The sequence below is a fragment of the Erpetoichthys calabaricus genome, chromosome 12 (assembly GCF_900747795.2).
Source record: "Erpetoichthys calabaricus chromosome 12, fErpCal1.3, whole genome shotgun sequence".
Taxonomy (NCBI): domain Eukaryota; kingdom Metazoa; phylum Chordata; class Cladistia; order Polypteriformes; family Polypteridae; genus Erpetoichthys; species Erpetoichthys calabaricus.
Window position 1 is genome coordinate 163,357,397 of NC_041405.2, and position 14,869 is coordinate 163,372,265.

The following is a 14,869-nucleotide window of genomic DNA, read 5'->3' on the forward strand; positions in this document are numbered from 1 at the left end:
GATCAGGGACGGGACACTCGTGTTCAGGTGGCTCGTCTATCAAAATGTGCAACACGCCACTTCAGCACACGGGGGTGTCACCTGTCCTCACGCTACTCTCACAGCAGCAGGACATCTCAGTGCTGTGGCCCTCCCCACTGGCTATTACCAGTGTGACGATGATGGAGAAAAGCACACCTGCCTGGCACAGCCACACCTCTCACCTCCAAGCTGCTGCCCCTTCCCGGGACCCTTCTTACGCTCCCGTGGTCAACGCCATTTCATGCGCTGAAGACCCTCTTGTTTGACTATTAGGTTTTGTAAATCCGGGATTTAAACAACATCGTTGACGTCACGCTAGGCGCCCCACCCCCTGTACTCTATTGGCGGCTCCTCAGTTACCAACCCGGAGCTCCACCCCCGCTGACGATTGGCTAAGCCGCGGAGCTGCTGCTTCTCTCGCACGGCACAGTCTGTGCTACCGGCGGCCGTGGAGCGTCACCAGCCTCATGTGTCGCTTTCGGGGGTCTGCCTGTCCTCACCCACGGGCTCAGATGGACCGCCGGACCCCGACTTCTCGGCGGCCTTGGCTGGTGATCTCGGGAATAGGGATTGGGTAGCGGCGGCAGTGTGATCATGTCGGGGGCTGGTCGGCTGCTTCACGTTGGTGTCTTGGGTCATTTAGTCGGTGACAGTGGCCTTTACGTGTGAATCGGGGGGAAGCGCTGACGTGGAATCCACAGAAGACAGAGCAGGGACAGTGAGAGGGGGCGCAGGTTCGGGCAGAGGAGTGAGGGGTCCCCACAAACCCCCCCGTGCGCTCTCTGACGTTCTCGTCTACAGAGGCTCCTTCGCGATGGCGTTTAGCAGACATGAGGTGGACAGGATGGGCGAGCTAGCGGGGCTCAGTGGCCTCTTCTCGTCCCACTTCTTCCAGTGCGGTTTATGGTAACGGAGGCTGCTAACCGTCGGTGTGTGCCGATCAGTCAAAGGATGAACTTTTGATGCCCGGACCGCTGATGGGGGCACCAGTCAGATCCTCTGGCACACTTCAGCGGCACAGCAAGCGTTCAAGTACACCTTGGGTGCCCAAGTTAGATTCATTGGCACGCACGCTTCCACCAAAGCACAGTGCAGCAGTGTGAACAAGTAAAAGGAGACCCCAACACCTCCTGACCCCTGCTCGCTGCCTTCCATTACATGCACGCACTTGCGGCTGAGCGCTCATTGGTTGTCCGCTGTCACGCGCACGCACACACGTGTGCCCCAAATCAAAGGAGTGGCAGACCCGCCTGACGAGTCCCAGGGGCCTGGTTGTCACAGACACAAGTGCTTGCTGAAATGCTCCATCTGCCCTACGTGCCCCGTGCCCCCCTGACTGTTGTATGAGAACGCCTTGGCATTTCAACTCGCGTGTTTCTGTGTGCCCTCTGGCCTTAGTAATGCAGGTGTGAACGGGCGCGCTTCGCTTTGGGTGCAAATTCTTACCCGTGTCCGGAGCGTCGCTGTCACATGACTTTTATGCGGTGTCATTTTTGTCACTGCTGGTAGTTTTCCTAACCCACTGTGCTGATAGAGAGGAAGGACAGGAGTTTGAAGAGAGATGCCAGGCAGACTACAGAGTGGTGATGAGCAGCGAGGTGGCCGTGGGCCACGTCTGTAAAGTGAATATGGCAGGAGTCGGGTGATGAGATATTCTGGGTCACGCTGGGTATACAAAGTGAAACTGAGTTGACATCCTGCCTTGTGTCTTCAGAGCTCGTTGTGACTCTGCCATATGAAGGGTAGACTTTATATTGGTGTCCACTCTGAGATAAGAGGCAAGGATGGCATGAGATGAAGTGAGTGCAGTGGGCAGACAGACAGACTCACTGCTTGGCCCAGCAGCCAGATGTTTCTCCCCTCTGCTGTTTCTGGTACCAAATACTGTGTGTGTGTTGCCAGGGATGGACTGGCATCTGAGTTGAGTTGGGACCCTGTTACCTTGCCTGGATGGGAGACTGATATAAAGGGTGGTCTCTGCCAAGAGGCTGGCATCAAGGATCAGTGTGAAAGAACATGCAGCAGGACTGGCATTTTGGCAGGGATGGACGAGACCCTTTTTCCTGGCCAGGATGCCAATGTTGCAGACAGACAGTGCAGCAGCATCCCAGCCCAGATGGTTGGCGTTCCCTTTCCTGGTTGGGAGGGACGGTGGCAGACTGCCTCATCCACTTATGTCATCCCCTAGTGCACTGGGTGGCAGTGTCCCATCTGGACTCCCGCAGGGCAGCATGGGAGTTGTAGTTCTGTAGGGCTGCCCTGTTGTGTACAGTGGCTGCCACCAGGGGGAGCCTGTCCCAGAGTGGCTTGACCCCAGAAGTACCTTCAAGTCTGGTTTCTTAAGGGAGCCCCCCCAGGTCACCCAGGGGTCAGAGTCAGGAGGAGGATGGCGACGCCCACCTGGGAGGACTGGAGGAGAGAGCAGGAATTGTGTTTGCATTGATTGTGAAAAGAAGATGTCGGCTGAAAGGGGTCTCCTTAAAAAGAAAACCAACTTTTGAGCTCAGAGTGGAGTCAGAGGGCTGTGTTTGGGGGGTCTGGGGTGCCCCCTAGTGGCCACAACAAATATGGCGTCTAACTGTAAGTATGTGTGGCACTCGATGCCCGTGCCTTATGAGTTTATTCTGACGTGTGTCCTTTTGCTGCTCTTGTGTCACTGTCATTATCATGGGGACACATGCCACTCGTCTGATGGGGGTCCTGTGGCACTGCACCTGGGAACGCCATGTAAGGATCGGGCAGGAGGGAAGTGCAGACAAAGCGGGGGCACTAATGGCACAATTCCTCCCTTGTCTTGCAGTTTAAGAGGATGCTGAACCGGGAACTGACACACCTGTCGGAAACCAGCAGGTCTGGGAATCAGGTCTCCGAGTTCATCTCCAACATGTTTTTAGGTACGTGAAGTATTTGTGTGTGGCACCTGCTGTCTTGCCACGGGGCACAATCCTGACTGGTCTGTTTGGTGTGGGTGCCTGCGGTTGGTGAAGTGATTCAGGAGACGTTGCAATGGCCTCCTTAAAAAAATGAAATCGCAGACGAAAAACAGAAAATGGGGAGAAGACGGGCGGGTAAATGGGGGGTGAAGCCGGGCGCCAGGCGTTACACCCAGAGGGTCCGTGCCGAGACCCAACAAGTCAACGTGAAGGTTACAGCTGGGAGTAACGGGGCTTGTGTAGCAGTAAAAGTGGAACAAGGGCTGAGAATGAAAGGTGCCACCTACGATAAGAAGAGGAGAGGCATGTTGCCGTGTTCAGGGCCTCGGCTCTCCCCTCAGGTGCCAAGGCCCGCTGTGAAAATCCGGTGTGACGAAGGGACATTGCCCACCGTCTTGCGTGTGGCGCTGCCAGCTTTGGTGCTGATGGTGAAGGCCAAAACTGGCAAACTGACACATTCATTTATGAAATAAGGAGGACCAACTAGTGGTACCCAGCAGTGCTGATGCTTCCAGTTAAATGATTTTAAACATCTCGGGTGGCTTCAGCTGAGCGACTCCAAATGTATTCTTCACACGAAGCCCCCCAGCGTCCCAACGGCCAACTCCTCGGCTCGTCCTTAGTGAGTCCTGTGCTGAGAGAAGCCGCTGTCCTCGTGATAGCACAGCTGTCACCTGCCCACTACAGCGGCTCGGGTGTCCTGGCCAGCGGGTGAGTTTGTGCCCGTGGCGTCACCGAGGGTCCTCTGCTCTTCCCTTTCAGATAAGCAGCATGAGGTGGAGATCGTGTCGAGCGGACCAAAGGACAAAGACAAGAAGCAGCAGCAGCAGCCCATGTCTCAGATCAGTGGAGTGAAGAAGTTGACCCACAGCTCCAGTGTCACCACCAGCAGCATCCCGCGCTTTGGGGTGCAGACCGAGGCAGAAGAACCCCTGGCCAAGGTAACCGTGAGGGCTTGCTGACTGCACGGTGGGGTAAAGGGATTGGGTGATGGATGGTAACTGTACAGCAGGCCAAGGGCAAAACTCAAGAATATTTATAAATGAAGCCCTAAAAGTGGTCCTGAGTCAGAGCTGACACTCTCAAGATGGAGCCACAAACAGGAAGGTGTTTGTCCTCCTGAAGGGCACCACGCCAGCCTGCCTGAGGGTATTCACTCCCAAATCCAGGTGCTCCTCACTGCTAACTGCAGCCTTCTGGCCAAGCAGGGGACAAATAAGGGGAGCCGGAAAAAACAAAAGTGTCCCAAAATTAAGCAAAAAACTCCACAAGGAGGAGGATGACCGTAAACCCCTGGCTTATGCACAAAACAGCAAAGGATCGTTATAAATAAAGGATTTATTCAGAACAATAGAAAAAGGTCAAACCCCAAAAGAACAAAAATAGGCAAATGGGGTGGGGGGTGGGGGGGGGTTGGGCTAAAGGAAAACAATCCCAAATCCACAAACAAAACCCAAAGACGGAGCAAATAAAGTTTAGGAAAACCAACAAAAGACTCAAGAGAATCCTCCAGAAGCACAATGATCTCCTGCTCCTGAGCCTTCTCAGCTGGCTTACAGTAAATAGCCAGTGGGAGGGGTCGGGAGTGATGATGTCAGGGTGGCCCCGCCTCCTGTGGCTCCACCCACAAAGCACAGCACAGCAGAACACTTAAAGAGACTGAAGACAAGTCAGAAAATACAGAAGAACATTGAAAAGTAACATGAAAACGCACAGGCGCCCGTCGGTGACAATGTTTCCTTTCAGAGTCCAGGTAGCTGAGGCCATTGGCACTGTTTGGTGGCATCTCCTGCACTGCCCTTGACTCTGAGCCTGTGCAGTTTCCACTTCATCAGAGGGTGGCAGGAGGGCACATCTTGGCATTTCAGGATTCTGCAGAGGCGCAGGGCTTTGTCAAAAGTTGTGGTGCCCATTCATCAAAATCCACGCAATGGAATAGATAGATAGATGGATAGATAATGTGAAAGGCACTATATGATAGATAGATAGATAGTCAGATAGATAGATAGATAGATAGATAGATAGATAGATAGATAGATAGATAGATAGATAGATAGATAATGTGAAAGGCGCTATATGATAGATAGATAGATAGATAGATAGATAGATAGATAGATAGATAGATAGATAGATAGATAGATAATGTGAAAGGCGCTATATGATAGATAGATAGATAGATAGATAATGTGAAAGGTGCTATATGATAGATAGATAGATAATGTGAAAGGCGCTATATGATAGATAGATAGATAGATAGATAGATAGATAGATAGATAGATAGATAGATAGATAATGTGAAAGGCGCTATATGATAGATAGATAGATAGATAGATAGATAGATAGATAGATAGATAGATACTTTATTAATCCCAAGGTGAAATTCACACACTCCAGCAGCACCGATGACGGAAACGTCCAACTGCTGCCATACGTCCAGGCCGTGGCTCTCGTAAAAGCACACAAACCCTGGCACAGCTGAAGTCATCCAACTGGATGGCAGATGTCAGGGTGACCCCCCCTCCCCCAGGGCCAGACAGCACTTCATTGTCACAGGAGCCTGTGGCCAGTCACGGCCCCCATCGATAGTCAGATGTGAATGACAAAAGGCCCAGCTGAGCCCCGACCACAGGAGGTGGCAGCGCCCTCTTCATGCCCTCTCTCTCTTGTTCTTTTGTAGGAACTGGAGGATGTCCATCGGTGGGGCCTCGACATTTTTAAGGTGGCCGAGTACTCCGGTAACCGCCCTTTGACAGTCATCATGTACTCCATTTTCCAGGTGAGCAGTCTGCCCGCTTTGCCCAGCTGAGTGCCAGGTATGCTGGTGTTGTCACACTTGCTCTTTCTTCCCCCTGACCAGGAGAGAGACCTTCTGAAGTCGTTCAAGATCCCCGTCGAGACATTCCTCACCTTCATGATGACTCTTGAGGACCACTACCACCTGGACGTGGCCTACCACAACAACATGCACGCCGCGGACGTGGTGCAGTCCACCCACGTCCTCCTGTCTACCCCCCGCGCTGGAGGTGAGCGCCAGCCATCTTGAGCCATCCGAAAGGCCACGGGTGTTGTGGAAATCTCTAGAAAGCGGGCCCTGCCAGTCAGCCCTGTGCGTGTCGTGTGCCCGGTCATGCCACTTTGGGGTTTGCTCACGTTTTCGTGCCCTCGCTGGCTCTGAATGTCTCCTTTTGTCTTTTAGGCCGTCTTTACAGACCTGGAGGTCATGGCTGCTATTTTTGCCAGTGCGATACATGATGTGGACCACCCGGGCGTGTCAAATCAGTTCCTGATCAACACCAGTAAGATGGCGCCGTTATTGTTATTTCTCGTATTTGTTTGATTTTAGAGTTTTTCAGCTCAGTAGGACGGACGGAGATTAGACCCTCGTCTGTCCGGGGGGTCGTGTCAGTGATCAGGAGTGAAAAGGGAGACCCCCAGAAATCCTAAAAACTCCATTTGTGAGTCTGTGCCCATCGGACTCAAAGTGGCAGCCGGTGAAGGTGGTCATTTCATTTTTTTTACTTTGAATCTGAACTGGCCATCCTTTGCTCACCAAGTCACGGAGGACCTTAGGGGGTCTTACAGGTGGGCCCAGCTCGTCTGTACAGGAGGCCTGGCCTCCTCAAATCTGGAGAATTCTGCTATGAAAACTCCAGTGGCCTCATTCATTCATTCATTTAGTAAAAAGGCGGGCGAGGAGGTTTGCCAGAGCGGTGGCCAAGGGGCGACTCAAGCAGCTGGTCTTAAATCAGAGTGCCACTCCTCGCTCACTCTGCCTGCTTTACTGGCCCCTCGCCAGCCCTTTGATGAGTGGCCGCCATCTTAAATAGGCAGAAGTGAGATGGCCGAGTGCATCATGTGACTGGACACGGGCTTAGTAACTATGACAACGGTACCACGGCCAGGCCAAGACCAGGACAACGTGCTGGTGACTTAGTGACAAGCCAGACAGCAGTTTCATCTCACGTAGGGTTTGTAAAGATGCCACAAAAGTGATGAGTCCGCAGAAAGCCTGGCCAAAAGTGACCCTCACCCTGACCCTGGTGCTGAAGACAGAAGAACGTGAACTAGGAGTGGGGCCATCCGGTCCATGTGACCTCAGAGGGGGGCTTGTGGCTATTCTTTGTCCTTTAATGGCATCTCCTAAACTATTTGGATGGCAAAGGCTGCCTCCACAAATCCAGTGCCACCTGTCAGATGTGGGGGCTGTCAACTTGTCCCCTGTCACCAATGACAAGTTTAGTACTCCCTGTGAACATCCCTAACTGAAATAATATTTGGGCCACCCTGCAATGCCCTCTGTACCCTGCTCGGTCCTCCCATAAGTCGCTTGCCAGCCTCGTGTCGTGGTGCCAACAGAGATGGTGGCACAGTTGATAAAGCCTAGCTGTTTTGTTGGGTGGAGTGCCACGTGAGCCCCTTCAATATTCAGGTGTCTCCTGGCTCGTGTGACACATCCCGTGCCCTTGGTTGGTGCGATGCCCCTGTGAAGCGCTCTATGGTGCCAGGCTCCGCTTACCCGCCTTTGTTTCATCTCCTCCAGACTCTGAACTGGCTCTCATGTACAACGACGCCTCGGTGCTCGAGAATCACCACCTGGCGGTGGGCTTCAAGCTGCTTCAGGAGGAAAACTGCGACATCTTTGCCAACCTGACCAAAAAGCAACGTCTGTCACTGCGCAAAATGGTGATTGACATGGTAAGGGCAGGCTGCGGTGTCCTGTTTGGGTGGGCTTGTGTTTGGATGTGGTGGGTGTACGCATCTCTTTTGTGGTCAGTATGGCGCCTTTCAAAGGGACAGTCTGTCCAATGAGCTGGCTTGGTTAGGAGTCACAGTGGCATTGAATAGTGACACTGGTGGGGTCTGTTTGTATGGAGTGCTCATCGTTGCGCAGCTTTGGTCTCGGTGGTCTCAGCTTCTTCTGGCGCCTCCTTCATTGTTTCAGATCCTCAACATGAAATGTGTGTCCGCTGCCAAGCCCACCTAACCCAATATGAAGTCATGGGGGGGTGGAGCCAGGATGGACTCGCCAATCGGGCGCACTGCACTTGTCACATCGTCGGCATGCAAGCCCACCCATGCAGTCATCACCAAATGCCAGCTCCCATTTCCTGTGTCACACACAGAGTTTGTGGTGGGACGCGGTGGGACGGGGGCACATGTAAGGCTGTACACGGGGCTGTTTGTGAAAGACGCTTTAGTTGTTTTTGGGCCAAAATTAAATGAATATTCACACGTATTTAAACAAACAAATGGGGGGCTTGCCGGGGGGGCTTGTCCTGCCAGTGGCCAGTTTGTTCTTTTTGAACGAGTCATGCAGCTCAAATGGCCGTGTGGCACATGTGCCACGTTGACGGCTACCCGGCTGGGTGAGGATTGGCGAGCGTCACGGAGGATGGAGGATTCCATCGTGGGAGGACAGCAGCGTCACATCACAGTCACACCGTTTTGTGCAAATCGTCAGGTCAGTGGAATCGTTTTAAACAAACAACGCGGGTGTGTCGCCCTGTGGGCTCGTTAGTCCCCCGAAGTGTCATTTGAATGGCAGGCACTCGCCAGCCTCCTCATTCGCTGATTCTCTCCCATTGTGCCACACGATTCTCTGATTCATTACCCGAGGACGAGCCACAGAGAATTCTGGAATGAATTTTGGCTTCCTCACCGTGTTGTCACACTTTGTGGTTTCCAAAACGATGACATTTCATAAATATTTGTGATTTATGTTTGCAGTTCATATAAAGGGACCCCCCTCCCCCCCCATAGATTTTTATTTCACTTAAGCAGGAAGTTCAAAAGAACGGAATCCCTAAGATGACGGCGGCTGCCCACTCAGCTTGTGCTCCCCGGGTGGTCTCGTCCCCATTCTGTCGTCTTCAGTCGTCTGTCTGCTGCGCTTCGTCACCACGACTCACCATCAACAACCCGTTATGCTCCTCTCAAGATGGCGCCCGCTGTGCCAAGCGGTGGCGTAGGGTTTTGTTTGGTCATTTTCTGTTCAGATTTATCCCTTATGTTGTGTGCCTGAGGGGGCAGGGCCACCCCTCTGATGTCACCTTGGGCCGACGGTGTCACTCAAAAGTCTGATAAAATACAACGTTCATATTTGTTATCTTTGATGATTTCTTTAGTCCTATTGGCTCACCTGAATATCCGACATGCCATTGCCCACCGGTTACACATTCCTGCTTTACCTACCGACTGACCAGGACACCACATGCTGCTGACGGGTTATCAGACGTGGTGACACCGGGACTTGAGCTTGTCACACAACCTGTAGAGATGGTCACTTCAGTCAGCTGTGAGCCCACCACGTTGCCCCCTAGCCTTGGATCGTCACAAAGTTTTGGAGGTTTGGGTCAGAATTTGCCACCTGATGACTGGCGCGCTTTGCTTTAATTACTGGCTTCACATTCACATGGTCCTTGTACAATGTAACCACCAGGGGCCGCCACTGAGCCCCCCACCACAGACACTGCCAGCCTTTTCTACAGAACACCATCCAAGGTTCACCACCCACCAGCTCTCCGTCCTCCTCCAAGGGAGCGTAGCCCACTGGCACCTGACTCAGTTTAAGTGAGGCAGTGGGATTCCTTTTCAGCTGGACCTGGGAACTGCTCCCGGTCTCCTGTCCACATCCTCTGAAGCCCTTTTGGGTGGGCAGTAAACCTCCCACCCATTAGTGCCCTCTGTTGGTACCCAAAGACCCCAAGAGGGCTGCATCTCTGCACTCCACCTCCCATGCCACCATGCCACACCTCCCAGGGTGTCCTGCTTGGATTTAGCTCTGGGTGACACTGCCACCTGCTGTATGGGGGAATGAACTGCTCCTGGTGGGCCCGCAGGCAGACAAGATGGCCGTGCCTTGAATTCAAAATGTAACAGCAATCCAACGCAGCTTTGTCCCCAAAGTACAAAATGAGAAACCAACAACTCAGCAGCCATCTCTGACCTTAAAGACCACCAGCAGCAGCAGCAGGGACCCTCAAAAGATGTAAAGAATGCCACAGCGCCCCCTGGCGTCAGCCATCAGAAGTCCACCATCTGATTGGCCTTTGAGAGTTCTGGACAGCCCGGTGTGGGTGGCCATGTTGAGCGGCACAGTCTGATGCCCTGTTGGCCGCGCTGCCAGCCATCTTGCTTTTGTGCGCCATGCAGGTTCAATAAGGAGAATTCAGATTTGTATCAACTCTCCATTTCTGGGCCATCCTCGAGTCCTGAAGCCTGATGCATGACTGTCTGGTGACCTGTTCTCTGCCCTGCGTTCACTTGGCACTTGAGGGTGGCGCGTTCTGCCTGTGCCCACATGACTCTTAGGCTTAATGGGTGCCTCTTTAGGTGCTGCAATGTCCTCGTGTGCCACGCTGGTGTAGGACAAGAGCAGAGTGTGGGCCGAGGGATGGCGGAATGAGGAATCAACTGAGGAGACGCCATGACAGGTGGCATCTGAAGGTCTGGCGAGGGTAAGGAGTGGTGAAGGCCAAAGTGGGCCTCACAAAAGCGAGAAGACGGAATCCACAGGGAAAACCAAAAAAGTCCGACAAAAGACCCCCGGTGACCTGGAAATCCGCCCCTGAGGTCCCACACAGGCTTCTTCCATGGACGGGGTGTTTACCGTGACGCCATCTTAAACTGCGCTGGCATCACACTGCTCTTTGGCATTGGGTTTTCAGGTCTCTCTGATTATTTGCTTTCACTTTCATTTTGAGTTCATTTCTGTCATCGTTTTGCTTGTTGGACACTCAGTGGCACTTGGAGTGTTTAATGGCTGGCTGGTGACGCTTTTGTAACGTGACAATCAGCTGTCAGGGGGCTCTGGTTAGGATTTGGGCTCGTGACTTGCTGCCGCCTGACTGTCCTCTGACTTCGATTTTTGTTTTACGTTTGACTTGAGTGCCCAGTTTGGCCCCTTTGCCATTTGCCAGTCTGTCTGCCTGTCTGTGCTTTCCTGGGGCTTCACTTGTCTTGAGTGAGAGGAGTGCCCACCAAACCCCCCCCCCCCCCCACCCCATAGGACACAGCAGGAACTTTCTCATGGACGAGACGTGGGGACAGCTGAGCTAAACATATGTGTGACAGACTTGTCACATTTCTTGTGTCTTTCCAGTTTCTGGTCTCTCCTTCCCTGTGACCACAGAAAGAGATGGAGATGCCAACCACAACTAAGCCGTTGACATCCAACAACACACAACATGGCAGATCAAATGGAGACTCAATGACGTCACCGACATAACCGCCAACCCAATGTCACCTAGCAGCACAATGCATGCAAACCCAGGAATAATCCAATCGAATTAAATATGCGGAAAAATTTACAGAGAGTTAATAATCCGAATGGGACAATGAAAGAGAGAAGCAGAGGGTCACATGTGTGCCACTCAGAGGACAGTAGGAAGGGGCACTCGGTCCAAACACAAGATGTTGAGATGCCAAAGGAGCTCATGGCACTCGTGCTGCAGTCGCCCAGACATGTGCTCACAACGTGTAAAAATCTCGATAAGTAAAGGAGATGCGTTCAAACTGGGGGTCACCAAGGCCACACTGAGGGGTGACTTGTGATTGTCACATGTCTCGGCTCACCATCGGTGCCATCCCGCGACTCTGAAAATGGCAGACTGGACATCTGAGCAGCGGGTGGCGCCGTGCCACTCCACGGGCTTCCTTCAGCTATTTTATGTAACCCGCATGGCGTACTTTACAAGATCTGAGCTCCTGATTGGCTGTTGGCCGTCTCCTCACCTCCGTCTCTTTGTACATTTTAGAAGTTGCCTCAGTCTGTCCATTAGTTTGATTTGCCCCGCAGGCCCGCAGTCGCTGTGCCATCTTTAACTTGGTGAAAGTCTTGTGTGACATCTTGTCCTTTGCCACTCCATCTAAGGTTGTGTTGGCATTTGCCATTGTGCCCAGCTTGCTATGTTCTTGGCTGCTTCATCACAACTCCCAGCCCCCTGTAGGCTGCACCAGCTCAGATGTCGGGGGTCTTCTGCTTGATGTCCCCCATCTGCCCAATCCATGTTGTCTTGTGGGTCTCTGAGGGGGGTGCCACCTTTCACTTTGGACACTGATGCCAGTCTAACAATATATAGCACCCTGGTCCAACTGTCCTGCTGTAACCCGAGTGTGTGTTTGCTCTTGGCAGGTGCTGGCGACTGATATGTCCAAACACATGAACCTGCTGGCCGATCTGAAGACCATGGTGGAGACGAAGAAAGTGACCAGTTTAGGGGTCCTCCTCTTGGATAATTACTCGGATCGCATTCAGGTGAGTGGCACTGGGCACCTCCTCCATTTGGACCAAGTCACTTGCACTTGGCACCGCAGTCACAGGGGGCAAGAGGGTAGTCAACAGGAAGGGTCCCAAAAAAAAAAAGCAAAAATGCACGTCAGCCCACCCAAGTCATGCCACCAGGTGGCGAGATGGGTCCTTATACGGAGTGTGTGGTTAGCTTGAAGTCAAATATCCCCCTGGTGACTAATAAAGTTCTATCTGTTATATAGCGCCTTTCACATATCTATCTATCTATCTATCTATCTATCTATCTATCTATCTATCTATCTATCTATCTATCTATCTATCTATCTATCTATCTATCTATCTATCTATCTATCATGGGGTGGGACCTGACCACTGTCCCTATTCATGTGCAGCACACACTTGATGACCCCTCATCTAGCATACATGGACCTGGCATGTGTGAGATGTGTATGTGTGGAGTTCACAGCGGGTCCCCAATGCCAGCCTCTCTTTCTGTCTCGTCCCCACAGGTGCTTCAGAACATGGTCCACTGTGCAGACCTGAGCAACCCCACCAAGCCCCTGGAGTTGTACCGGCAGTGGACAGACCGCATCATGGTGGAGTTCTTCACCCAGGGAGACCGAGAGCGAGACAGGGGGATGGAGATCAGCGCCATGTGTGACAAGCACAACGCCTCCATTGAGAAGTCCCAGGTAGATGCCCAGTGTGCCCGGTGGAGGTGCCTGCCGCCTCTTTGTTGTGTAAACTGCCCACTGCCCCATTATTGGTTTGGCCGGACCCCTATGTCTGTCATGGGGTGCCACTTCTGCATAGCTGGCATTTTTTTCTTTTTCCTTGGTAGTCTGGTCCGTGATGGCCAAGGGGACAGGGTAAGATGTCTCATGGTGCTCTCCTCTGTTTCAGGTGGGCTTTATCGATTACATTGTGCATCCCCTCTGGGAGACATGGGCTGATCTTGTGCACCCCGATGCCCAAGAGATCCTGGACACTCTGGAGGACAATCGCGAGTGGTACCAGAGTATGATCCCGCACAGCCCGTCCCCACCTCCCGAGGACCAAGAGAGAGATGATGCCAGCCCTGGGGACAAGTTCCAGTTCGCACTCACGCTGGAGGAGGACGAGGCCGAGTCGGACACCGACAGTCCAGCAGAAGATGACACCAGCAGCAGCGACGCCAGGACGCTGATCACCGACGATTCGGAGTCCACTGATGGGGCCGTAGAGACGTTGCCAAAGCTGGGCCCCCCACCCCAAGAGCCTCCGGGGGACCATAGCAGTGTGCCTGGTGGGCCGACAGCCACAGCAAGTGTCACAGTAGCACAAGACCCAGATCAGACGACAGCTGGGGTAACGCATGAGCTAGAGACGGCCATCGAAGGAGGAGTGTGCCCTGTAGACCAAGAGGGCAACGTTCTGCTGGCTCAGCTGGGCACATAGCACAAGAGGGCACCATGCCCATTACATAGGCTCACGTCGCTCACGCTTCCCACTTGACCAGGCATGGCAGACGGCTGTTTATAGGGCGCTCTGAGCGACTCCTGAAAGGAGGAGCGCTGGCCTCTGGTGACATCTCTTTAAGTTGGGACGCCGTTAAGACCACGGACCTGGACATCACTGGCCCGGGGTGCAGAGCCCCCCAGATGGCCAGAGGATGGACAGACGGACAAGACGGGACGTCCACACAGAGGTGTCTTCCTGCGCCTGACTCATTCTGAGTGAGGCTCTCGTAGCAGCGTTACAGACCAGCGGCCGGGTGGGAGATCTAGGAGTGGCGCCGGACCCCTGAGGACCACCCCTGCACCTGGCGAACATTCGGAATCCGCTGGTTTTGTACACTTTATGGGGGGGGGGCGGGGGAGAGAAATAGCAATAAAGGGTTCAACTTCGTCCAGTCTGGAGGACATGTGGCTTTTTAGAAGAGTGGGTGGTGGGGGGCTCACGTCACAAAGTTGGGGTTCAGGTGGCTGTGCCACCTCTGGCTGTACCCATCCATGCCCAGTTCTGTGCCCCTTCCACGTGTGTGGGAATTATGTGGCAGGGCGTGATGTGTCACCTGTCAGTTACTTGGAGGGACGCCTGGGGACACCTGCAGCAAAGTGACCTCAGCTACTGTCACTGGTCAGTGCAGTCCTAGTAGTGCATCACTGATGGCACAGAGGGGTCTGAGAGTTAAGGGGAGTGAATGTGGGCACCTGGACACAGCAACGTCGGGAGTTTGTCAGGTAAGGAAGGTGGCTCTCCTCACTGATGGTGGCACCGGGCGGTGGTGACGTGTGGCATGTCACACAGCACTGGACTCTGGGCAGAGGAACCCCATAAATCTACCAGCTGCCCACCCTTCTGCATTACTCATAGCCCCTCTTCATCTCCTACTCTTTTCCCTGTAAGTTATGAGGTCAGCTAGTTCTGCCCAGTAACCTTGGCACCAGAGTGACGTGTCACATGATGATCAGCACATCTGTCCATCCATCTGTCTATCTCCTGTGCCACTCATCCTGAGCCCACCCAACACAACCCCTGGACAGGCTGAACGCACCCGCATCATCAGGGCCAAATCTGAAACACCAGTTCAGCGAACTGCGCACACCTTTGGGACAACGGACCCCCGAGAAGCTGAAGGCCTCAGAGGTGACCCACAAACTGGAGCTCAAGTTGGCCAACCAAC

The 14,869-nt window shown here is 53.2% G+C and overlaps 1 protein-coding gene across 2 annotated transcripts in view; it reads left to right on the plus strand.

Annotated features, from left to right (window-relative positions):
* LOC114662940 (cAMP-specific 3',5'-cyclic phosphodiesterase 4D-like) overlaps positions 1 to 14,052 on the plus strand; it is a 40,249-nt gene extending 26,197 nt beyond the window's left edge. For both annotated transcript variants that reach the window (XM_051935040.1, XM_051935041.1), the window contains exons 7-15: positions 2,822 to 2,915; positions 3,717 to 3,895; positions 5,632 to 5,730; positions 5,812 to 5,974; positions 6,149 to 6,250; positions 7,495 to 7,649; positions 12,088 to 12,210; positions 12,714 to 12,896; positions 13,108 to 14,052. In XM_051935040.1, the coding sequence (XP_051791000.1) occupies positions 2,822 to 2,915; positions 3,717 to 3,895; positions 5,632 to 5,730; positions 5,812 to 5,974; positions 6,149 to 6,250; positions 7,495 to 7,649; positions 12,088 to 12,210; positions 12,714 to 12,896; positions 13,108 to 13,641 (1,632 nt within the window). In that variant the 3' untranslated portion in view covers positions 13,642 to 14,052. The remainder of the gene's footprint in view (positions 1 to 2,821; positions 2,916 to 3,716; positions 3,896 to 5,631; positions 5,731 to 5,811; positions 5,975 to 6,148; positions 6,251 to 7,494; positions 7,650 to 12,087; positions 12,211 to 12,713; positions 12,897 to 13,107) is intronic.
* The last annotated feature ends 817 nt before the right edge of the window (positions 14,053 to 14,869 follow it).